Source organism: Trematomus bernacchii, unplaced genomic scaffold (assembly GCF_902827165.1).
Source record: "Trematomus bernacchii unplaced genomic scaffold, fTreBer1.1, whole genome shotgun sequence".
Lineage (NCBI taxonomy): Eukaryota > Metazoa > Chordata > Actinopteri > Perciformes > Nototheniidae > Trematomus > Trematomus bernacchii.
In genome coordinates this window covers 6,376,457-6,403,463 of record NW_022987648.1, presented here as the reverse complement: position 1 = coordinate 6,403,463, position 27,007 = coordinate 6,376,457, and the positions used below count along the sequence as shown (strand labels likewise).

At 39.6% G+C, this 27,007-nt stretch overlaps 1 protein-coding gene across 1 annotated transcript; it reads right to left on the bottom strand.

The window, feature by feature from the left end:
* Positions 1–286: 286 nt before the first annotated feature.
* Positions 287–25,820, bottom strand: LOC117485949 (sterol 26-hydroxylase, mitochondrial). Its single transcript, XM_034134656.1, has 9 exons — positions 24,558–25,820; positions 23,134–23,315; positions 21,425–21,624; positions 19,679–19,876; positions 3,406–3,569; positions 3,078–3,244; positions 1,413–1,494; positions 1,111–1,311; positions 287–873 (listed from the first exon to the last, which is right to left on the bottom strand). Exons 1-9 carry the CDS (start codon positions 24,795–24,797, stop codon positions 760–762), a joined length of 1,548 nt encoding a protein of 515 aa, XP_033990547.1. The 5' UTR covers positions 24,798–25,820; the 3' UTR covers positions 287–759.
* Positions 25,821–27,007: the final 1,187 nt, after the last annotated feature.

Below are 27,007 nucleotides of genomic sequence, written 5' to 3'. Positions count from 1 at the left end.
GTCCACTAGTTTAATTTTTAAAGATGCTTTTTGTTAAAAGCAGCGAAAGCTGTTGTCACTACAAATGTAGTGGAATAGAATAACATGAATTGCCTTTTAATTATAGTGGAGTAGAAGTAGGTTTAACCTTTAGATTGGATCATGTTCCTGGAGTCATTGCAGTTTCACAAATGAGCTGTTTAAACTGATGCTGGTGTGTTTCATACAGAGAGAAGGAGGGGTTGTTCCTCAGATTCATCACAACAACATTATTTATATTTCAAGATTGAAAAGGTTTAATGTCATATAGGTATAGCAATAAAAGGTTAAGCAATGCATACAAAATATATAAGGCTTTACTTTGATAAAGAAAGTGTAACCATATGGTTAGATATAAGACCTTTCTAAAAAAGGACTAGAAAAGAGTCTGGAAATGATTTATGTTCACTTTTCATTCAAATTCTGTTCATCTTTAAATAGCTTCCTACCAACTTTGTGACATTTGTAATACAAAATAATATTTGACTCTTTATTACAAGTATGAAGCGCTGACAAAATTCCTCAACCACATTGTTGGACTACAAAGAGCTTTTACTTAAAAGTGATTAGAGCATTTACGATATAGAGGATTTATGTTTAAAAATGTGAATTATACATACTTATATTTGTCATAGCAAAGGATCCAAACCTGGGTCGCTCTCCTACGATATCAAATATTCTTCTGCAAAACACATTTTTCTTTCATTTGTAACATTTGCATTAAAACACCGTGTTTTCACATCATCTGTCCACAAAGTAAAGGCTGAGTGGTTGGTCCGGTACCAGAACAGTGCGGTTGATGCATTTCAACTCTCCCATCGTTGGGTCTGGCTTGATTTCAAAGTGCCTGATTACCTAGAGGAAAAATAAAAATATGAAGTTCAGACTGAATAAGGCCATGGGCAAAACACAAATAAAAAACTAACTGTTTCTCTTTCAAATGTGTTAATAGGAACCTTATTTCACCCCAAAAGACGCTGTTCATGTCTTTTTTCAAAGCACTGTTTCTCTGTTGTTTGATGGCATGGAGCTCTACATCCAATCATGTGTAATCTGTAGATGTTGTAAAGGGATTTCCTGTTAGTCACTTACCCGAAACAGAACCATATACATCTCTAGCTCAGCAATCCTCCGACCCACACAGCCCCTCACTCCGAAGCCAAAAGGGATGGAGGCAAAGGGGTTGGGCCTCACATGTCCGTCACGGAGCCATCTCTCCGGTTTAAATGTGAACGGCTCTGGGAATGTCTCCTCGTCATGGCTGATGGCATAGTGGTGAAGCGTGAAAGCGGTCTGGAGAGACAACAGTCAAGAAATACAACAATGAAACTCTGAACAAGTACTCAAAAAGTACAAATAGTTTAATAATGGTTAAAAATACAAAGCAGACCTACTTTCTTTGGAAATGTATATCCACCAATAGCAACACTCTTCTCTACAATGATCCTTGCATTCACAGGAACTACAGGGTACATCCTGCAGAACAGGAATAAATCAGGTCATTTGGTTTAGGCTTGTTCTTGTTGCATGTAGGAAAAGTAAGAATGTACAAAGATACAAGGCTGATGGCCTTTCTGGAAATTGATTTCATCTTAGAACCCATTGGTGTGACAGGAGCAACGGCTCATATTTCTGGGATTCTAGTTTGGCGTGCCGATAACAGGGTTAAGAATGCATTTCCTCAAATGGCTAATGGCGCGTTTCCACTACATGGCCTCGCTCGGCCCCGCTCGGTATGGCTGGGCCTCGTTAGGACTGGCTCACTTTATGGCGCATTTCCATTACAGTTTAGGAACTGGGGCAGTATCTATAGTAACGCAGTGTAGGCGGAGCCGTGACGTGATCTTCAGAGGACCCCAGAAAAACAACACAGCCGTTAGCTGTTAGCACTCAGAGCTCACAGCTCCACATATATGTTCAGAAACTAGACAAAAGTTAAACAAGTACAAACCACAGACTGCCTGTGTCATGGTGAATACAGTCGCTGCTTTATTTATGTCTGTATAGGCCGTTGTTGTGAGTGTGGACGGTCGGAGCATATACTGCGTTAGCTTAGCCGATCTCCATTTAGACAACAAGCATTTTAAAAGGTTTTTCACCTGCCGTCTGTCTGCAGACTTGACAAAGCATTAATTCATGGTTTTTACTAACCGGTATCAGTATGTTGTTACTTCGGCATCATTTTGAAACGTGTATTACAATTAAATCACGGTCAAATATGTCCATCTTGTTGTAGTTGTATCCCCCTTGCCAGCGACGCTCTCTCTAGTTTAGCATACTCAGCCCGACTCAGCCTCGTTGTCTCTGGCCCTGGACCCACGATTTTATGAGGCCAGAAAAACTGTGAATTAGGACCCGCCGGCCGGTACTAGGCCAAGTGGAAACGCAACCAAAGACGGGCCGCTGACGTCACAGCCCTCTTAAACCGGGCTGCGCGCTGTAGTGGAAACGCGCCATAATTGAGCCTGGCTACAAAAGTCTGGGAATCCACATTGAACCCCAAGTGAAAATTCCCAACTTTGTAGCATAATTATACATGTTTACAGGATGGGAAAAAGGTTTTTGGGGTCTATAGCTAATATAGTCTTATATAACTAGTTACTGTTCTACTGCATTACCCGGACCTGCCTCATCCCCGCAAACAGCGAGGATGAGGCAAAGGCTTTAAACAGCTCTTCATATACCCAAGGGTGACATCCGGGAGACTACGTGCATATTTTATACAGTCTATAGTTGAGACTTGAGAATGGACTTGCAGATAAGAAACACCTATTTTAAAGTCGCCGGTTTACACCGTATTTACAGTTAATTTTGTTATCTACAAAAAGCTAAATCCTTGTCAGATAGCCGATGGGTTCTAAGATTGCATTTTGTCTGACACGTTCAACATCTCAGGCACACTAAAACAGGATTGGTTACATGCCCTACAAAAAGACTACAAGGAAAGCATGTCACGTCCAATACCAACATCCTGTCCTGTTACCAGCAGAATTTGTTTTCATATGCAGATATGTGTTTCTATGAACCTTCAGCCATCATGAAACCAAAACCAGTCTCACCTCAGTGCCTCCCTGATAACAGCCTTTAAATATGGCATCCGAGTGACCTCAGCAGCGGAGGGGATCCGCTTTGCTGGCACCATTGTGGACACTTCTTCATAAAGTCTGTCCTGGGTGTGAGGGTTCCTGGACAGCAGGTAAAAGGTCCATGTGAGGGTATTGGAGGTCTTAAGAATAAAGAAGAAAAGGCATTTAATAAACGGGCATAAAGATGCACACCTGTAAAAAAGGTGTACTAACATTACAAACATTTTGAATTTGAGTGGAAGCCCAGCTTAGTTTCTGATATTTGACATGTTTTTTTCAGAATGTCATCTTTGTGTCATACCGTGTCCATCCCAGCTAAAAGGAGCTCAGTGATGCTGCCATACACGTCTTTGGTGCTCATCTGAGTGTTTGACAGGAGGTATGTTAGGTATTCCCCCTCCACTTCCTGGTTGTTCTCCACACGCTGCTGGATGACCTCCATCTTTTTGTCAATCAACTTTTTACCTAAAATAAGTGCAGAGTTTCATGTGTTATTGTTGTCCATGTAAGCTCTAACAACTAAAAGCTCCGGCTATCCGTTTAGCTTCAGCTGAGGTATTTGAGAAAGATGTTTGGTTTATCTTTAGCCTGATTCTTATCCAGAGGACCTGCAAAGAAAATGTTAACATGCATTTACATTGAATTATATGACATTACTGCTACTTCCTCCACGCTACTGTATCTTTAATAAAAAGTGGGCGCAGATTTAGTGAAAGCTGCCAGGTAATGTTAGTATTGATTACATAATTGGATTTGTCCAAAAAGCCCTGCTTAGCCTTGCACCACATTAACCAACACACTCTCACTCCCTAAACGTCCAGGAGCGACGCTTGGTCAGAGTCCCGTGGCGTGCAGTTGGGACGCCAACTGATTGCAATGTATTCCCATCGGCGGCGGTATTTGACGCTCAGGGAAGCACCGCATCGGTCCATGTCGGCGGCATTTAAAGGCAATGTGAGCGTCCATTCCCATTGGATAACGGAGGATTTTACACCCGGAAGTAACTATTCTCCTTACTGTCGATTTATTTTACATTGATATCTGCACTACTCATCAACTCAAAAACACCAGATTATCCTTGTTAATTACACAACATTGATTGGTTTAAATTGTGTGCAATGCTTTTGTGTTTCCTCCTTCGATTCGGAGAAACAAATATTTTTTCTGAGTTTAGGATGGCAGAAGACACTACACTACCCAGAATCCTCAGCTATCGTTTGGGACTACACCATGTGCTTTGTTTGACAAACCCCGTGATCAGTTCTCAAGCTCTGTGATTGGATGTTGGAGTGGCAGTGTGCGAAGTTTACACCGGTGTCAAACAGCAGTTTGAAATGGAATGAAACCCATCGACGGCACACTATCCAAATCAAGACTCGAACGTGTCCTACCCACCCCCCCCCCCCCCCCCCCCCTGAGTCTGGTGGTTTTAGTCCGGATGCTGCGGTACCGCCTGCCAGACGGCAGCAGACAGAACAGTTTGTGGCTGGGGTGATGGGGGTCTTTTATAATCCTGAGGGCTTTCTTTAAGGTTAACCTGGTATTTTTACTACATTTATTTTAGTTACTTTACAGATTTGGATTAATGATGTGAAATATAAACAACCCTTACATCAGACTTTAGTTACACCTGAGTAAAATTCAGTGAAGGTGATTGTCAAACAATCAGGCGAGATATTTGGTAGTGGGTGCTTGAGAAGACTAAAAATGTATCTGCAGATCCCTATAAAGCATATTCATTACTCGTTATTCTCTAATTGTTCATCAAAAACTGTATATAATGGCTATTTTGCACATCCCTTTCAAGATTTCAAGATTTTCAAAGGTTTATTGAAATATCATATACACAACTACGGTGTAGTTATGCAATGATGACAAACTTGGGTCATAGGTTCCTCAACAAGAGATCTATCAATATGTGTGTACCTCCACCATTAAACTGTCATATTCTACACATTTCTTATTCTATCTACATACATCTTATAAGAGTATAATAAATATGTATAATATCGGTTAAAATAAGTGCTTCAACATAGGAAAGTTGATTGTCAAGTCCCAAAACAAACCATGCAATATATTAAACGTTAAGTACTTTGTCAGGCTTAATATAGATACCCCCAAAGCTTTTTGCTTACATGTATTTAAAAGAAGACCTTAACCTAAAGTATTATTTAATGTTTAAATATAGCCTAATTAGTTTGTCTGTTTTGCACATCCTCCTATTAATATCTTTGTACATCCGGCACTAAACTGTTTTATTCTAGATATCATTTACAGTATCTTCTTGATATTTTCTATTCTATATTTCTATCATTGACCTTCTACTTTCCTCATATTTTGTATATACTCTTAATATTTAAATGTTTTTCATAAAATATAACACATTCAAAAGTGCTTTACAAAAATGAAAGACATTAAGAAAAAGGCATTTTAAACAGTCATTAAAAAGCAACACAATCTACCTGCATTGCAATGACTCTAAACGTGTAATAACGTGCTTTAACCAGTAGGAGGTGCGGGTTAAAAAGCTGTCAAGTTTACAGTGTTAACAAAATAAAATATACTGCTGTTTCTGGTTTAGTTTACGACGGATATATTCTGTTATTGTTTTGATATTTGTAACACAAAAGCGATGTAAAAAACCCACAGCAACACAGAAAAGATGGTCTTAACATGACCCAGCGGTCTAGTAGTTGAAAGCTCTTTGCGTCCGTTTATGAAGCTGAAGGAGCCTCGGCGTGTCCCAACTGCATGTCACGGGACCCTGACCAAGCGTCGCTCCTGGACGTTTAGGGAGTGAGAGTGTGTTGCATTAACCCTGATAGAAACACATTAGCTGCTTATATAGTCTGGGTGTTTGGTGTTCAGCGAGTCAACAGTCTGTAAAGCTGCTAACACTTTTTAGTTATAGTTTTTCATAGTTACGACAAAAGGGTAAAAAGATGTTTGTATATTTGGAGAACAGGAAGGTTAACTTCCTAACTAATGTAGCATGTTTATAATATTATGTTCACTTTTTACAATTGCATTACCCTTCAACGATTATACTACATTCATTTGAGGAGATAATCCTGCTGAGTCTCATTTTCTTTATTCCAAAATCCAATGGAAAAACCCCATTGGATTTGTGTCAAGGGAGCCCTTGTGATGCTTACTTCCGGGTCATCCTACAAAAATACGCTATCACTGCACCACTCTATAGGAGGATTAACAAGTGCCCAATATTTAAATAAACATGCACCCTAAACTTGACTTAGAAAACCGCTTTAGTTTAGCATTAACTTCCAAGTTCTCTACATACCCTCAGGTGAGAATCGGTAGAGCTAATTGGATTTAAGATCAACAGTCTGTAAAGCTGCTAACACTTTTTAGTTATAGTTTAATAGAGAACTGAAAAGAACAGAACTTGAAGTTGACTATTAACTATTTAGTACAGCGGATAAGCTCTCATATTATAACAATTGTGCATTTTATGAGAAAAGCATGACATTTCTAACATAGTTAGTGCATACCATAAGGTTTATTTTCAGATGTGGAGGGAAGTCAGATTTGACCTGTGAGGACCGTGAGAGGTCAAATCCAAGATGGCCGCCAGTCTCTCGGGTCAAATGTTCAAACACGCTTAATTTTGGAACCAAACATTGTAGAAAAACATTTAAGGTGTCATATCCAGCTAAATTAGGGATGCCCAATCATTTGGTGATACTTTTGAGATTGCCAGAATTCAAGAAAATGCATTTAGGTGAAGATAAAGGTAGAAATTGACCAAAAATAAGCTGTCAATCAGTTGAAATTTGCGGTGTGTGTGTGTGTGTGTGTGTGTGTGTGTGTGTGTGTGTGTGTGTGTGTGTGTGTGTGTGTGGCAGATGGCGCAGTTATGTATTGTATTTAATTTTTGTCGAAGTATTTCACTAAAAAGCAACCTTAGCAAAACAGGAAATTATGTCAAATTCATATTTTAAGAATTAGCAAGCACCTATCTATTTTCAAACGTTTTATTTAGCTAATGTTGCAATTGTTGCAAAATTGCTACTGTATTTTTTAATGCGAAATATTGGAATATTTAGCATTTTTTTGTTGTTTACTCTCTCATGATTTTAAGTTATTTCAGGTTGAAAATATCCCGTACAACCACAAATTAAAAAGGGCTTCGGTACAGGATTAGTGTAGCATCAGTGTGGACATTTATCATGTCTCCGCTGTTATGTATGGGTTGTAGATCTTAAGAGGATGACTACAAGGGATCCAAATTAAGTTTATTATCAGAGATATTTAAGTTAATTGATTTTCTACATAAAAGGAAGGCTCCTTGCACATTTGCTTGAGCTTGAATTTAGTTCACCTTATAGTATAGTCCCTGTTCATCCCTTTATAACCATTTATTGCCACCACGACAACGAAATGGTGTGCATAATATATATTTTAAAAGTAATAATTCCAATATTATGTCCTGCTCGGATAAAACTTGTTATATCCTTAGAGTAATTTAAAATGAGTTTTGTTCTCCATACCATGGAGTCTAAATGGGTAAACCTTTGTATTTGTAATTGTACAGCCATGCTAGGACAAACAAATCCCCTTTGCCCATGTTCTCTCTGCACTCTCTGTCACACACACAACATACATAACCCTTTATTTGCATGACCTCTAACTGTCCATGTGAGTCACTAAAGAACAGAAAAAAAGCTGCGCTACCTTGGGCGTTTTATAGGTGGACAGGCAGGGAATCGAACCCCAACCCTCTATAAGTGGAAAGGGACAGCGATGAACCTTGTAGTTGACTGCAGCCCTTTGTTATAACAGCGAGGGTTAAGAGAGCTGTTTGTGCTCTACATGGAACTGTTTTCCATCTCCCTCTTTGGTTTACATTCTTTCAGCAGTTTGTCCCTCTCTAAACCTTTCTGTTCCCCATTCTTCTTTCTCCAATAAGAGGTGCATCATTATTTTTCTATTAAATATGACATTGGGGAATAAAACGCTGTTGTTTTGTTGATAGTTCCATCCATTTATACATAGTATATATAGTTCAAGCACTTAGACTTAGAGAGTTGGGCGGGGAACAAATATTATGCTCGTCACAATCATGTAAGTATGTATTTGAAGACAAAAAAAAACCAAAAACAAATGTTTTCTTCAGCATGCAGACTGTGCCAAGTAAAGCCATATTCCTCCAGTCTCTGTATTAATGCTAGCGCTGGGTGACCATAAATCCACTGGAATATACTATACCACATCACACACACACACACACACACACACACACACACACACACACACACACACACACACACACACACACACACACACATTTAGCAAATTTCAACTGATTGACAGCTTATTTTTGGTCAATTTCTACCTTTATCTTCACCTAAATTCATTTTCTTGAATTCTGGCGATCTCAAAAGTATCACCAAATGATTGGGCATCCCTAATTTAGTTGGATATGACACGTTAAATGTTTTTCTACAGTGTTTGGTTCCAAAATTAAGCGTGTTTGAACATTTGACCCGAGAGACTGGCGGCCATCTTGGATTTGACCTCTCACGGTCCTCACAGGTCAAATCTGACTTCCCTCCACATCTGAAAATAAACCTTATGGTATGCACTAACTATGTTAGAAATGTCATGCTTTTCTCATAAAATGCACAATTGTTGTGCTTATCTGCTGTACTAATTTAATGCATGAGCACATTCTGTACTTTGCTTTTGTACTGAATGTCCTAAGTTGTTCCCTTCGGACATTCATTTTGACTCAATGGATTGAAAGAGATACACTTAAGCCTTGTCCATATGTCAACAGATATCTTTACAAACAGCCCTTATGAAACAAAAATATATTGTAATATATTGGTAAATATAATACAATATATTGGATCATACATTTCCATATATGGGAAAGTAGTCCTTATATTTTTAAATATATTGCAATATATGCATGGACCATGTATGGCTATATATTGATACATATAAAAAAAATATATTGCAATGAAAACAAAAACTGCACTATACATTTATATGTAATAGTTTTATTGAAACACTCATTTATCTTTCATGAGTTTACATAAAATTGAACAGATATTCATAAACAGTTATCTCACTTCGTTTTGTATAGTTACCCACTTTATATATGAACATATGTTTGATGGTAGCCTACATATAAAAAAAGTACAAATTGTCCATTGAATGATGGAAAATAATATACAGTTTATAAATATATATAGACACACACATATATGCACGCATATATATATGCATATATGCACGCATATATATATTCATATATGCACGCATATATATATTCATATATATATATATATATATATAAATATATATATATGCATATATGCACGCATATATATATGAATATATGCACGCATATATATCTATGCATATATTACGGCCGACCGGCTATTTGGAGTGGAACGCAGCCCATCCACGGCAGACAGCCCAAACAGTATTCGAATGCGCCACTTCCGGCTGATTTCGGGGAGCCCCCCCCCCCCTCTCCAGCAATAGATTGATCTGATTGGCAGATTCAAATCTGCGTTGCTGCCTCTGTCTGTTGATTCTGTCGCTGAGTGTCAAAGAGAAAGCATTCATCAGGTGCTTCGAAACGGAAAATTAAAAAGAAACGAGAGGAAAATACAGCACCAGAGTCAGGTATGTGTGTGAGCATTTAAAACTATTTTAAATTGAAATAATTCTGCATGTACACTATAAGTAGTCTAGTTGCTTAATCCGTATGTCCCGTCTCTCGGCACTACACCAGCTACATTAGCTAACGTTAGTTAAATTAGCTATGTTAGTTCCCTCGTGTATGAGTGTATAACCGGTCCGCAGCTTTGTGAACATTCAATTTCGAAGATTTTCGATTTTACAGTCAACTGAAGTCGACCCAAAACAGCCAAAAATAGCGGACCTTTAGATCGCTAACATTTTAGCATAAGTCAATGGAGTTTAACATAGCGAAAACTAGCCCCACGGCTAACGGACATTTTCTGACTGGTGACGACGATGAGCTAGTTAATGCCGCGTTTCCACTACACAGCCTCGCTCGGCCCCGCTCGGCCTCCTTTGGCCGCGCCCGGCCTCGTTAGGACCAGCTCACTTTGTGGCGCGTTTCCATTACAGTTTAGGAACCGGGTCAGTATCTATAGTAACGCAGTGTAGGCGGAGCGACGCTGCTTAAAACTGCCGTGACGTCATCTTCAATGCGACAAAGCGACACAACACACAACAATGGAGGATGTTGAGAAGATCGTTGGCTTGTTGCTTGCTGTGTGGTTCTTTATCACAACAAATAGTCAAGAGATGACTCGAAAGAGGCGACTTGTAGCAAGACGAGGTATAGAGGCAGCTGACGCGAGAGTTCTGGCAGCCCGCAGAGACTACTGGAGGACTCTAACTACTACTACTACTACTACTGCTACCAATACTTCTTCGAGACTACAATGCTACTTGGTAAGCTAACGTTCGCTAACTAGCAATGTGTTTAGGCTCACGCTCCCCATACGACCAAAGAATTTCAAGTATTTAATTAATTGTAGCTACCACTTTTACGTATTAAAATATGTATGCTTTTGTTTGTGTATTTCAGAAGTTACTTCGCCGCCCTAGACCATGCGTTTGGATGGTCGACCGAGCTACCGAGTGGTGGAATGTGATTGTTCCATCTTTCACACACACTCAGTGGGTGGAGAACTTCAGGATGTCTGAAGAAACCTACGTCTACCTGTGCAACAAACTGCGGCCAGCGATGGAGAAACAGGACACATCATTCCGCGTGTGTATACCTTTTAAGAAGAGAGTGGCCATCGCACTGTGGAAGCTTGCTACCGGCTGTGACTACAGAAGCATAGGACATCTTTTTCGGAGTGAGCAAGACAACTGTGTGCCGGTGTGTGCAAGACTTCTGTGCTGCTGCAGAGACGTTGTTAGTACCGGAACTAATTCGTTCACCAGACCGGGAGAAATTTGCAGAAATGGCTGCCTACACTGAGAACAGGTGGGGGCTCCCTCAGTGTGTAGGTGCTATTGATGGGTCACACATACCCATCTTGGCACCACAGGAATACCACTGTGACTATTTCAACCGTAAAGGCTGGCACTCCATCATCCTTCAAGGAGTTGTTGATGGTAAGGGACATTTCTGGAATGTGTTTGCAGGAATGCCTGGGAGCATGCATGACGCTCGGGTTTTGAGACTGTCCACATTGTGGGAGTTGGCCAGTCGTGGCAACTACTTTCCAGCTTGCACCAGGAATATTGGTGGGGTGAATGCTGGCTATTACATCCTGGGAGACAATGCCTATCCCTTGCAAAACTGGCTCATAAAACCCTTCGCTGACACTGGACGGCTAACAGAAGAACATGTGACATACAACAAGAAGATTTGCAGAGTACGGGTAGTGGTTGAAAACGCTTTTGGTAGACTGAAGGGAAGGTGGCGTTGCCTCATGAAAAGAAATGACTGTGATGTGAAACTTGTTAAATCAATGGTGCTGACATGCTGTGCTCTGCATAACCTCTGCGAGAGTCATGGAGAGACCTATGATGATGGGTGGGATGCACCAGCAGCAGCAGAGCCAGGGGTAGCAGTGGCACAAGGTGCAGAGGAGGAGGGCAGGGACATACGAGAGGGTCTGATGCGCTACCTGAATCCATAAAGTCATTGTATGGTATTGAACATAAATAAAAAAAGAATGTTTCACATACATGTGTTTGTCAAATTATTTAAACCCAAGAAATGTTATCAGAATTGACTATTTAGTAAATATTTGAATTTCAAGCACCAGTATTTACTGCCCCATAAAAATAATAATAATCTAAGCAAACTATAAACATAAATACAACAGTGTAAAACACAGAACTATATTCAGCTTCAAGGTTTTGTATTTTGTCATACGAACATAGCTACAGTGTAGTTATAGTTTATTTTGTTCTCTTTTAAATATATAAGCAATGTATGAGTCTAGCACAACGAGGGTATTACAATTGAGTAATTTTTACTACATGTATTCATAATACCATTACAAAATATGTAATGTGGATGAAGCTACTTTGCATTTTTATGCGGATGACACCGTGATGTACTGTGCAGGTCCCTCCATTAAGGAGGCTGTTGTTAAATTACAGGCTGTTTTTAACATTATTCAGACTCAGCTCTCTGAACTAAAGCTTCTTTTAAATGTTGAGAAAACCAAGGTAATGCTCTTTTCTAAAGCTAAAAAGACTCCAGAGACTGCTTTGGATATTGTGACTATGCAAGGACAAGTACTCCAAGTGGTTAGCTATTATAAATACCTTGGTATCTGGCTTGATGATTGTCTTACTTTTAAACTTCACGTCACTAATCTGCTTAAAAAGCTGAGGGTTAGACTAGGTTTCTTTTTCAGAAACAAGTCCTGTTTCTCTTTTGAAGCCAGGAAAAGGCTCTGTGACCTTTTTACCTGTGCTAGACTATGGTGATCTGATCTATATGAATGCACCTGCCCATTGCCTGGAAAGGTTAGATGCCGCCTGTCACAGCGCTCTGAGATGTGTTACTAACTGTAAAGCACTTACTCATCACTGTACCCTGTATGCCAAGGCAGGTCTGCCTTCACTTACTGTTCGGAGGCTCAGTCATTGGTACATGTTCATCTACAAAGCCATGCTGGGTAAACTACCTTCTTATATCTGCTCCTTGATCTCACAGAGTGGCAAGTAGCTATTGCCTGAGATCACAGGATGTGTTTTTATTACATGTGCCAAGTGCTAGGACTGTTTTAGGTACTAAAGCTTTTATGTGCGCTGCTCCTCTGGCTTGGAACACCATGCAAAAAACATTGAAACTGAGCATTTTGATTCCCTTGCATCGTTTTAAAGCACGGCTGGATGAAATGTTATTGGATACCTGCAAATGTAAATAGATGCTAATGTATACCCCTGTAATTATGTTGTGATGTCCTCTTGTTTTCTGTTTGTTTTTATATGTGTAACTCAATGTACCGCAGGTCCCCCTTGTAAAAGAGATCGTTGATCTCAATGGGATTTTTTTAACCTGGATAAATAAAGGCTACAAACAAACAAACATGATATTTCTGACTGACGAGGGACGCCTAGATGATGCCATCTTTCTGTGTGATCGCTGTTGGGTGCAATTATTTATCAACAAGCAATAAGATAAGTCACTTTATTGAACACAAAGTGTTTTCTTGCAGCAGCATAAAAAAGGCATGGCATTATACAAAAAAAAAAATGATTGTATTGTATTACAGATAAAAAATATACAAGAAACTACAGCCATAGGTTATTGGTTCACAGAGGCGGAGGAGACTGAGCGGACGTTCCCCCTAGCACCTGGCAAATAGTGCGCATGAAGGATGCATTAAAGCTCTCTACGCGAGCCATCTCCTCCCTTCTCAAGGTGGCTTCCAACAGCCTCGCCTCCCTCGCCTCCACCAGGGACTGGTTCATGTACTGAGCCTGCAGGGCCCGGTCTTCCCTCAGCTCGGCATGGATCTTCTCCTGCTGGGCATGGCTCTTCTCCTGCTGGGCCAGGTTCTTCTCCTGCTGGGCCAGGTTCTGCTCCTGGTGTTCCTTCTGCTGGGCCAGTTGCAGTTCCAGTTCCTCTCGTCTCCTCTTGCCTGGGTGACAAGATAATAATATAAATAATTAGCAATAACAATGAAGAAACACAGGTACAGGTCACACAAGGATATAAGAATAAAATGTATAAACAGAACAGTAAGGATGAATTAAAGAAAGTTCTGGCCCTATATACTAGCTGCTTACTAGCTAGTTACTTTACTTGTAACTAAGCATTCGCACACAGTGGTACAGCTTATTTTACTACTGACGATGGATGGTCTACATTTTATTTTAAAAGTCACAATTCCAGCCTATTTCTTACCTAGAACCACACGCGGTGTCGAGCTGGCACTCGGCGTTGGTGTCTGTGCTCGAGCTGGAGTTTGTGCTGTAGATATGGATGATACTTTAATATTTCGAGTCATCCCGTCGAGCTCCCGCTGGATCTTTTCATCAGATATGTAATGGAGGAACGTCGTGACTTCCTCGACCGACCATGGTGTGCTTTTCTTTGCCATTGTTAATCCTCTGTTGACAAAAATGCTGCAAGCATCGCTATATATATATGCGACGCTAGGGATTATCTCGCGCACGATTGTGACGATTCTCTCCGACCAATCAGCAGCCGAGAGCGTTGACGTCACAAACTCAGCCCGGTTGCCTCTGGCCCTGGCCCCACGATTTTATGAGGCCAGAAAAACTGTGAATTAGGACCAGCCTGCCGGTACTAGGCCAAGTGGAAACGCAACCACAAACGGGCCGCTGACGTCACAGCCCTCTTAAACCGGGCTGCGGGCTGTAGTGGAAACGCGGCATAAGTAATGTAACCACAGTTAGTCTATGTCTTGTAAATTCCCCTTGTTCTCCTTGATCTGCATTATATCGTTCGTGTTTTAGTCAGGCACATTTAGGGACAGCTAAAGTAGTTCAGCTACGGGTCTTCGAGCTGGTTACACATGTGCGTTCAGGACATTATTGCGCATCGTCACATGCATAATTACCATCGTCACAGAGAGAATGCGTTCGTGAAGAATGTGAGCATATATGCAGATCTTTAGTGTTGGTAATGTTATAAGATTGTATGCATAGTGTCCTGCTCAGTCAGTGTGTTAATGAGTCTTGATGTCCCGTTTTTAGTTTCTATGTTGTTCAGGAATTGAGCTAATGCTAGCTAGTTAGCTAAGTTAAGCTATGATAGTGTGTGGATGAGATGCTAACTTAGCTTTTATTAGCCGTGTGTTTGCAACGTGTCTAATGTGTTTTAGCAACAATTAGTATTGCTGTTGCTTATTATTAATAACCATCGTCTGGTTAGTTATTGTAATTTGAACCTTATTTCTATTTCTGTGTATTTTGCAGAAACCATTCATTCATTCTCTACTCTACGTTAGGCTATGTGTTGTGGACTAATGCATTCAAGTTAGTTCACATTTTAGTTGTTATTGCCCCTGCTGACAATTGTGTGGATAATATGTAGCCTACAGTCAATGGCATTTCACATTTTGCTCTCCAGTGTATGTTATTTTAATGTTGACCCATAATACTATATATCTATATATTTTACAGGAGCATTGTTGAAATTCATAGGTCGAACTAAGCCTGCAGAACCACAAGTCAAGAGGACAGAGGAGCCAGATAGCAGTGGTGACTGAGACAGAATAAATAAGGAGAGAGGGCCCATGCAGAGGCAGACATCAGTAGTGAGGAATCAGACCCAAAATATACGAGGACAGAGGAGCCAGATCGCAGTGGTAAGGAACGCACTGTCATTTAATTTCACTGTCATTTTACTTTTCACATATCACTTTATTCACTATTCAGCTTAGTTATCCTTGCCATGAAGGATTGAATGGATGAATGTTCTATATTATTTTAATGACAGATTGAACCACAGCAATATTGTTTTAGAGATTTTATATGTTTAACTGCTATGCCTGTCATCTCTGCTCTGTGTCATTGTGTTGTCTCCTGGGTTCTGTAGTGCCCGGAGTCTGTCTTTTTATTTTTTTCCTCCCAAACCCCATCCCCTCAGGACGCCTTTTGCCTCCTGTCAGGTCATCATTGTAATAAGAATTTGTTCTTAATTGATTTTCCTGGCTAAATAAAGGTTCTACTACTATTTATTCAGTTATTTTATTACTGGTACTGCTAATTGCATTATGGGTATTGTTGTATATTGTATATACGTATGTATTTACTACTACTACTTACAAAATCGAGGGTTGTAGCTTTGTGTCAGTACATATTTCAGGGTTTTTCTATGCCTTTGTTCATCTAAATTCTAATACTCATAGGCGACTACCACTCCTGCCGATGCCGAGGCCCAGTTCTCCCTTCCCACCACCCCAGGCTCATTGTGCTAGGTAAAACTCTCATTCAATAAAAGTAGTCTTTTAAAGGTGGGGTAGGTAATTTTGGAGAAACCAGCTCGAGTGCGCTAGAATTTGAAAATACACAGCCGGAAAAAATCTGCCACTTCCTCACAGAGCCCCTCCTCCAACACACACGAACGCGCACATGACCAATGAGGGCACGAGATAAGTTTGTGCACAGATGGAAGGCTGACAGGCAGGTAGGCCATCCAGTCATTTCAGCCGGGCCGGCTAAAATGATTGGATGTGCTTTTTACAGTACCACGGCTTCCACAGATGATATTTTTTTATGGATTTTTTGTCAAAGCACTTCAGATATTCATTGCTATCGGGATGTTAAGAGCATTCCATGGAATATAACACAAAGTGTATCTCGAGCCGGTTTCTCAAACTTACCTACCCCACCTTTAAAGATGAATGCAATTACATTTAAAAAAAGTTTTAAACAGAACTGTTACAGATGCAGATGCTTGGTCCAAATTCCATAAAATATACCAACCAGTAGCGCCACACTCAGACGAAAATGTACAAAGCCTATTCTTCCACTATTTGTATTCCCACATTATTCACCAAGCCAGCCCATGCTTTAATATAGATATTATGGATATTGTTATAATTCCTGCTGTCTTTTGTGAACTTCTAATTATTTGTAATTGTTCTGTTCCACAGATGCTGTAGTAAACCACCATCCAGGGACCAAGACATCAGATATAAGAACATCCATTAACACAAGAATTTGTGAGTAAAGGCACGAAAAAAACAAGATTGACGATCAAATAGGGTACAAGACTGTTTTTTTGGCCCTGTTCCGGACATTGTTTTAATGAGTGATCAGCTCATGTTTAAAGTTGTCACCAGGTGAAACAAAAAACAAGATTGTTAAATAGGATAACAGACTGCTCTTTTTGGCCCTGTATGAAATAACAATGCATCATTTATTAACTATACCTATACAAAATGTAATACATTTTCCCTTCATTATGTAATAACACCTCCTTTTGTAATAATTTGCCCATTATGTAGTAAACAAGTTCAATGCAAATATGTAATACATGTCGCCACATTTTGAAATATATTATTACATATTGCTGTGGTTATTACAAAATGAGTTGCAAACAATAACATTACAACTGTTTATTTATTTATTCAACCATGAATCATCCTTACTCATAATTTAAAAATACTTCAGTAGAATATCTTTCATTGGCCAAAACTAGATCAAGTGTTACCATATTCATTAGCCAACATGTATATCAACATCAATTTTGGGATATATTTACAGTTTGGTTATGGTTACATAATGAATATTACAGTTTTTTAAAAGGGCAACTCACGCATTTTGTAATAACCATTGCAAAATGTAATAATTTATTACAAAATGCAGGGACATTTATTTTATATTGCGTTCAGGCTGTTACAGAATGCAGCAGATTATTACAAAATGTGGGTTTTATTACATAATTACATAAAAATGTTCTTGAGTCATGACATAATGTGTTGTTTATAGGCCTTTTCTTTTATTCGTTCCTTGTCCTTCTTTTAATGAGTATTTTGATAACTGTTACACATTGATAGAAAAAAACAAATTAAGCTTCTCATTATTCAGACTCAGCTCTCAGCGCTTAAGCTTCTTTTAAATGTTGATAAAACCAAGGTAATGCTCTTTTCAAAAGCTAAAAAGACACCAGAGCCTGTTTTAGATATTTTAATTACACAAGGAATAAAACTTGAAGTGGTTACCTGTTACAAATACCTTGGTATCTGGCTTGATGATTGTCTCACTTTTAAACTTCATGTCAATAACCTGCTTAAAAAACTGAGGGTTAGGCTAGGTTTCTTTTCCAGGAACAAGTCCTGTTTCTCACTTGAGGCCAGGAAAAGGCTAGTCACTGTGACCTTTTTACCTGTACTGGACTATGGTGATCTGATCTATATGAATGCACCTGCCAATTGCCTGGTCAAGTTAGATGCCGCCTATCACAGTGCACTGAGATTTGTGACAAACTGTAAAGTATTAACCCATCACTGTACCCTGTATGCAAGGGCAGGTTTGCCTTCACTAACTGTACGGAGGCTCAGTCACTGGTACATTTTTATATACAAAGCCATGTTAGGGAAACTTCCTTCCTACATCTGCTCCCTGATCTCACGGCGAATTGTAAGTGGCTACTGCCTGAGATCGAATGCTGTGGTTTTATTAAATGTGCCAACTGCTAGGACTGTCTTAGGGAAGATAGCATTTAGATGCGCAGCTCCGCTAACTTGGAACAGTCTGAGCAATTTGGTTCCGCTAAATGTTTTTAAAGCAAGGATAGATACTATCCAATCGGAAACTGTTGGAACCTGTAAATGTTACTAGCTATGTAAACTGTAGTCACTGTAAATATGCTGTATGATGTCCTTTTTTGTTTTTCTGTTATGTTTATATGTATTCATGTGGAACCTACTTGCAGTAGGTCACCCTTGAAAAAGAGATCAATGATCTCAATGGGATTCACCTGCATAAATAAAGGTTTGAAATGAAATGAAAGATTTTTTTTATCAGAACATGCATTTCTCCTCATTGTGAACATATATTGCACTCATGTTCAGAATATATGGTACGTACATGGTCTTTTATAAATCTGAATATATATAGTGCATACATGTCCCCATATAATTGTGAATATATAGCGCATACATATCCCCATATAATTGTGAATATATATAGTACATGTCCCCATATAATTGTGAATATATTCTGCATACATGTCCCCATATAAATCTGAATATATAGAGCATACATGTCCCCATATATTTGTGAATATATATATAGTACATGTCCCCATATAATTGTGAATATATTCTACATACATGCCCCCATATAAATCTGAATATATAGTACATACATGTCCCCATATATTTGTGCATATATATATAGTACATGTCCCCATATAATTGTGAATATATTCTGCATACATGTCCCCATATAAATCTGAATATATAGAGCATACATGTCCCCATATATTTGTGAATATATATAGTACATGTCCCCATATAAATGTTAATATATAGTAAAATGTATGTTCACATATATACACAACCAATATATTATATATATTTACATATATTACTCAATATATGGAAAGCGGCAATTACTGATGTATTATCCCATATATTACAATATATTATCACAATATATTATTCAATATATATATATTGTAATATATTAACACAATATATTATTCTATATATCTTCAATATATTTTCAATATATTTTGTAGATATGAATAAATATGTTTTTCATGTTGATTATTAATCAGTATCACTTGGTGTAGCCAACAGCAAGATTTCCTTTATTAAATCTTTTCAATTAACCAGTAAATCAGAAAACAAAATAATGCAATATATTGATAGTTAATATATGGGGAAATATATTTTCTTTGCGTAAGGGAGAGTATCCCTCTGTGTTCTCAAATGAAATATTGTCCACACAAGTAGTGTGATTTCATAGTCGGACTTTGCCTGTCAAAGTGCTTTGCACACATGTTGTCCTGTCAGGAGATGGACTTGTTATAATAGTAGCACTACAAGTACATGTTGTCCATAACAAAGACAGTCAAACCAGCTGTCACTTTTTCTGCGACTCACCAAAGCAGAAGATGCCCTCCCAGCCTTCGATGTAGCGCCTCCAGTAGGGCAGCAGACTGCGGCTCCACTTGGGCATCAGAAACGCAGCCATGTTGTAGGAGAACATCTGGCCTATGGAGTGGATGAAGTCTTGAGTCCCTGCAGGGATTTCCTTTTCCAGACACCCAAGCCTTGTCTCAAACAGTATGGAGGCGATACCTGAGTGGCAAAGGTTATGATTCAGGATAAGAAAAACCTTTCTGCAGACTTGCTCTCCCTTTGGATTAGTCAAACTGAACTGGTTGTAATGTAACAAAAAAATCTGCCAAAATGTAACCCTATTAATTCAATTTTAATGGCTTAAATATATAATCTTGAACACACAACAAAAGGCATTGTTTCACGAATAGCCAGGTTACAAAATATGGTCTGCAGACAATAGCCGATTGCTATTCAGGCAATGCGGTCCAGCTCTTTTGCACACGTGTTTTACCTGCATGCAACTAAATCCTGCTCAAGTGACTACACTGACTATGAAGGGGAACTAGAACACTTTCAAAACCAAATGTTTGTCCCATTGTCGTCAGATTCTGTATTCATAAATGCAGACATCTGTTTATAAAGACTCTCTCTGTCTCCAAGTGGACAAATGACCTGCTAAAATGACAAGTTACTATGGTCCCTCTCCCATTTTTAACAGTAGGGGGATAGTAGGAAAATCATTTGTAAGCCTTCATTGGGTTCCTTTTTTTGGCGGGAGTGTCCAAGTCCAAAGGCAGAAGCAACAGGAAGCCTTTGGAATGCTAACAATGCTCAAAAGATATTCCAAGTTTCCTGCCGTGTCATATGTTTTGGTCCAGCATTTACCCTTACTCTACAATCCAGCCCCCCCCCCCCTGACCTGGTGGAGCTTAATATGGCTGAAAATATCTTCATTTTCAACTATAGGCTAGATCGGTGTTATGGTGATTAGCTTTTTTTCATAGTCACGACAAAATGATAAAAAGATGTTTGAATATTTGGAGAACAGGAAGGTTCACTTCCTGTTAACTACGAAATGAGGAGGAGCATTTACTTTGAAATGTTCAAAACTGAATAGGGTCAGGTTGGCCCCTAGGATAAAAGAGTGATGCAGCAATGACTCCTAAACACGGAAAAGCATTTTAGAACTTCCAGACTCCCTTGTCTTGTAGTCAATGGTCTTTTGAAAGAGCTTTTGGTTAGATTCCCGAAATAAGGTATTTGGCTAATTCAAGATCTCAAGATTTTTCATGTTTTATGACTTCGACATAAAATATGTCAGTAAATACCCCACTGGTGAACGCCTGAGGCTTTAATGCGTCTTCAAATCAGCGGCTGCTAACAAGTTGATAAAAGAGACAACTAAATGTCAACAAGCCAAACATTAGCCACCTTTAGCTTAGCTTGGTGACATGAAGTCCAGCAACCGCAATGCAGCATGTTTATAGCATTATGTTAACTTTTTACTTCAGTCAATTGCATTACCCTTAAACAATTATACAATTGTTGTTAATTTGAGGAGATAATTCTGCTTATTTCTTTATTCCAAATTCCAATGGAAAAAACCCATTGGCTTTTTGTCAAGGGAGCCCTTGTTATGCTATCTTCCGGGTCATCCTACAAAAATCTGTCATCACTGCACCACCCTAAAGGAGGATTACTAAGTTAAATAAACATGCACCCTTACAGTAACTTTATTAAGCAAACAACTTTAGCTTAGCATGAACTACCAAGTTCCCTACATACCCTCTAGTGAGAATCGATAGAGCTCATTGGCCATGTCAGGCACCAAGTCTTCTTCGGGGCTGCACTGACGGAGGTAGGAGAGCCTCTTGATGAAGTCTGTAACCACGTCATTGATATCATCCCCATACTGTGCGGATTCCTTCGGATGCAGCATGCGTTTGTTCAGCATCACCCTCAGGTTGTACCACCTCTCCCCCTCCCTAGGGACACAAATACAGTCACCAGGACTCAATCACAGCAGCTTTGATTAATATTGCCTATATTTATCAAGTCATACTATATCTGGTGAAAAAATAATGGTTTTCATTCAGATATATAGTCTGTATGTTTGCAGAATTAACTGATATTTCATAGGGACCAAATTAAAAACAATGCTTCCAAATCCAAGGCAATATTCTAAGCTAAAGGTGCAAAAAAGAAAATATGACAAAGCCTGTCTTGCTGCATTCAAATTTAATTTGGTGGGAGTAAAATAATAATTATAATAATAATACATTGTATTTGTCAAGCGCAGTGGTACAAATAAAAATAAATAAAAATTGAATAAAAAATCGAACTAGTAAAACAAAGCTTGGCACAAGGCCACAACATTAAAAAGAACAGTGTGTATTTGGTGTGTGAAATCAGACCTTTACAACCCATCAAGTCAATTAAAAAGTGGACTCAACAAAGGACATTAACAATCTTAATGGTCAACGATTAGGGGAGATTTAAACATCAAACTTCCAATACCAGCTGGTCCCAATCACCCATTCTCTTTTACATGACAAGACTTTGCCCTGGAAACCTCTTAACCCTGTGCCCTCCTCAAATTGTCCTCCTTTCGACACCTTCGTGGCAAAAATGTACACGCCCCAAAAAACTGCTATTACAGAAATGCTCTCTGGAGTCCAGCATTTCTTTGAGTTCCTCTGACCCTTCCTCTGAAAGTGGAGAGGACACTGAGGGTCCGGCACACAGTGAGGGGAGAGAGAACAACGGAGTGTCCAGGGTGTCCTCACAGAGTGTGAGAAGAATGCCCCCCACAGCAGCTGCTGCTACCGTGGTGGTGGATGGTGGACCGGACCCTCAGTGTCCTCTCCACTTTCAGAGGAAGGGTCAGAGGAACTCAAAGAAATGCTGGACTCCAGAGAGCATTCAGTGTCAGACCCCCCCTCAAACCTTGTGTCTTCTTCAGATGAGTCCTGCAGCTCGCTGGCAGAAGAAGGCTGCAAGATTATTTCTGAAGTCTCTTCTGCACTGAAAAGCTTCTTCATTTGAGTTCCTTCTCTTTGCTCCAGGTCTTTCGCCTTCTCTGCTCACTAATGAAATAAGCCCTTGGTCAAACTGCATGTTTATCTTTGTTTAAAACAAATATTGATGTATGATGATTTAATAGCAGTTTTTGGGGGGGTGTACATTTTTGCCACAAAGGTGTCCAGAGGGTGCAAAATGCATCACGAGAGTATACAAAACATGTAAGAGTAAACGACATTGGATTTCAAAAATTTGACTCAAAAGAAGACTTCTTGCAAAAATCCATGCCAAAAGCTGAAACACAGCTGAAATGATCATTAAAAAAAAAGTCCAGGAAAAATGTACAAAAATGCCAGAGGAGGGCACAAGGGTTAAGCAAGTTTCTCAAGTTTTTACAATGTATTGTTTGCACATGGTCCAGTGGTCGTAAGGAAATGTGAATGAAGCATTGCAACAGTTTTTAAGAGTCTTACTCTGTGAAAGGCCCATAGCCGTATCCCCTCATATCCCGATATTCCTTCCACGCGGACAGGTCTCCTCGGGTGGGGAACTTCTCGTCGTTCCTCAGCACTTCCTCCAGCAGCTGTGGAGTGTTCACTGACACGCTCTTCTGTCCCTCTCTGTATATGGGCCCATATAGCTTCTTGTTATAGATCTGATGGTGGGCAAAGTGATGCAAGAAAGATGAGTGAACATAGAAACCTGTGTGTAACCTGATTTGATTTGATTTGATTTGATAAGCAGAGGTAATCCTTTAGGAGCTAAGGAGAAACGAATAAAAGTCAGGGCTGAGCCTCAATCATCAATGTTACAAACAACAGAAAAAAAGGCCAGAAATCTCATGGACTCTGAGCTGAATTTCAATAGTCACATTAAGACAATTACTTACATCTGCATACTACCATCTGAAGGATATACTGTATCTAGGAGTAAAGGACTAATGTCAAAGCAGGATTTGGAGTCTGGATCTTCAGTAGACTCGACTACTGTAATGGTGTCTTCACAGGTCTCACTAAAAAATCTATCAGACGGCTGCAGCTGATTCAGAACGCTGCTGCTCGAGTCCTCACTGACACTCAGAAAGTGGATCACTCCAGTTCTGAGGTCTTTACACTGGCTTCCTGTGTGTCAAATAATTGATCTCAAAATACTGCTGATGGTTTATAAAGCATTGAATGGTTTAGGGCCAAAATATATTTCTGATCTCCTGCTACATTATGAACCATCCAGATCTCTCAGGTCTTCTGGGATGTTTCTGCTTTCAGAACGAGTCAGAACTAAACATGGAGAAGCAGGGTTCAATAAAGGTCCATCTTCTTCATCTTCTTCTTCTTCAGTTATTATGCTCCAAACATCTAGAACAAACTCCCAGTAAACTTCAGGTCTGCTGCAACTGTTTTCAGTCAATGCTGAAGACTTTTCTTCTTGCTGTTGCTTTCGCCTGCTCTTTGCTTCTTCATGTTTTTCATTTTTGTAAAGGACTTTGAATTACCTTATGTTGAAAGGTGGTCTATAAATAAACTTGCCTAAGCAATCTCCTGAGGAAAGGAAAAGAAATAGATGGTTCCATAAAAGCCAAAATGTTAAAATATCCCATTGATCCAATGCACTGTGTTGCGTAAAAACAGAAAGTGTTCCTGCAGACAATCCTCAGTGAGTCAGCTGAGACCGGCTGTTATCTGGAGGTGACTATGGAAACAAAAGTAACATAAGCAGCCTGACATGTTCTATAATGCATTCTTGGAGGTAAATGCACTCAAGCAGGTCAACCAAAGTGAGAGCTTATCAGGGATTTCTGGAATGCATGCAGGGAAAAATAATCTGGCATTACTCTCCTGCTGCCAACCCTAACCCTAATGTGTGTCGTCAAGATATCATGCAGTGCACTACGGCCTACCTGTAGCTCATGCAAACGGTTGTAGAAGCCCTGAAACACCATCCTGTAGATCAGCTCCAAGATGCTGATATTAGGCAGGTCCTCCACAGTCCGAGGCTTGTCCTGGAAGGCAGAGAGGGCCCCGGGGGCAGGAGGGGAGCTTCCCACCGCCCTGGAGCACAATCTGCCCACAGAGTTAGGGTATGAAGGCAACAAGCGTCCATTCCTCTGCACCAGAGCCCGGCACAGCCATGCAGCCATGATGAGAGCAGAATGGAAAACACAAGGCTCCTGTTACATCCGAGAGGCCTGCTCAGCAAGGAGGGGCCAGGTCCCTCACAAGGTTTAACCCTTACAGCACCAAGGGGCCATACAGAATCCCATACATCTGTAGTGCAATATTTCAAGCCTTTTCTTTGGCAATATCTTGTTTAATATAACCTTGTGCTTCCAATAAATCATTGTTGGGAAAAGTGCTTGTGGTTCATATTAGTATTTAATGCCTCTACTGTGACATGTCTCCATGCTTTAATGTACAAAAAGGTCTTTATTTTTCTCATATGCCTGTGCTGCAGCACCTCTTTTCACCCTCTGTCGGGTTAGCTGGCCGGATCTGTTGTGACTATGTTACAGAAGTAAACAAAGGAGCACAATGGAGGCGTTTCAGGCCATCCTATATAACCAAGTTACATACATTTTTGTCCATTTACATGCACAAAAGCCTATATAACAGACTACAGGAAATGGAAAACCCCCAAAACACAAGAGGGCCTTTTTAATGTGTATGTGGTCAAAGCAGCTGAAGTGGAAGCATTAAAGTCATTTCACTGTGAAATGATTTGTGTAAGATGAAAGCAGTTGAAATATAATTTGAAGGAAGAGCGATGAAAGTAATTTAATGTAATAATTGAAGAGATTAGGATAGTTGAAGAGTTATTTAAATGCAAGAGATGAAAGCTGTTGAAAACACAGCCTGAGGTGTGCTCACTGCTGCTCTCTGATTGGTGTGTTGCTTGACCAATGACCCCCGACCTTTGTTTTGTTATCATTACGTGGCTGTGTGTTTAGATGAAAGCCCAGTGGCGATCTGTTCATCTGTTATACTGATTATACAGTAAAGCCATCGAAAATAATATGATATACAATACAGTACAAGTACTTCTGGGTCTCTGTTTCATTCAAGCTCGGCTCTGTGTGTGTGTGGCACGAGCACATTTTGTGTGAGTGCGCGAGCGGTAACGTGGAATGTTGTTGTTAGCATCTGGTTAAGGTGGAGGAGAGTCCTCTCCTGTCAGACTGAGAGGATCTTATAACGTCAGCTCAGTGAGGTAAAGGACTCTCTCAGTGTTTAGATAGTTAACTTTAGTCTAAGTTATCTCAGTGGGTCTCAAACGGTTTGGTCACCATTTATGTAAACAAGTATTTGCGAGGAACACCTTTATATAATCATTATAGTTATTAAAAAATAAGAGAATAAATGAAAAACAGGTATGAAATACTATAGGACAGTAACACAAGAATACAGTTTAAAAGGGGAGTGATTAGTAAAATATCCATAAAGAAAAAGTACATCTGTTTACAGTTCTGTTTCATATGGGTGTTGAGAGATGTATCCATAGATCTCTTAATGTTGCTTTCAAAGTGCACCAGATTGATGCATTTAACTTCAATATTTAAAAAAAAATCTTCCCGGGGGAGCATGCCCCCAGACCCTCATAGAGGAGGTGAGGTCCACCCCCCACCTAAAACATGTTCACATGGATATGATACTAAATACTAAATTTGCACACTTTTTATATGGTGGCCTATGTCCATATGTTTCTGTTTTGGTGGTCGTGCCACAACCGTGCATGTATGCACAAGTCATAGGTGCGCTATAAAATAGCACTACACCCCTGCAATGTGTGTGAAAGACAATCGACTTTACAGCATGTTTTTTTAAATTGAAGTTGCGTTGGTGTTTGTGTGTTGGTTGTTGACGGCAGTGTGTGCCCCCCCGTTCGATTTGTTCTAGAGCCGACCCTGGATAGTGGATAGAAGAATTAAAAAGGACTTAGGAGAAGAGACTGCCGTACTTTAGAGAATCCGACTGCACTTTCACTATCCGACGTGTTTATGATGCGCCAGCGGACATCATAAATGTGCGTCTGCTGCTGTGGGGAAACTATGGAAACTACAGTTTTCTATACAGCGGACTACAACATGGATGTAAAATAAGAATGGCGGACTACTGTAAACTCATATAGAGACTCTGCACCGTGCTCTGATGCTGTTGTTTTATGCTTTATGAACGGGGACAACAGAGAAACATATTCTTCATGACCAAAGTTGGAATTGAAATAAAAAAGGAAAGTGAAACTTATGCTCGTCACCCTCTCCCTCCGGTCCACATTAATACAAATGATCCCAATACGTATGATTGTATGAAAATATCTTAAAATCAATACAAATGTATTTATTATAAACGTTAG

Bases quoted from the DNA above. Each gene is read 5' to 3' on its own strand.
- LOC117485949 (XM_034134656.1), bottom strand. From the start codon at position 24,797: ATGGCTGCATGGCTGTGCCGGGCTCTGGTGCAGAGGAATGGACGCTTG. The intron at 21,625-23,133 runs GTAAGACTCTTA...TTGTGTCCCTAG, and splicing joins GGCTATGGGCCTTTCACAGA to GGAGGGGGAGAGGTGGTACA. The intron at 3,245-3,405 runs GTATGACACAAA...TTTATTCTTAAG, and splicing joins TTTTAGCTGGGATGGACACG to ACCTCCAATACCCTCACATG.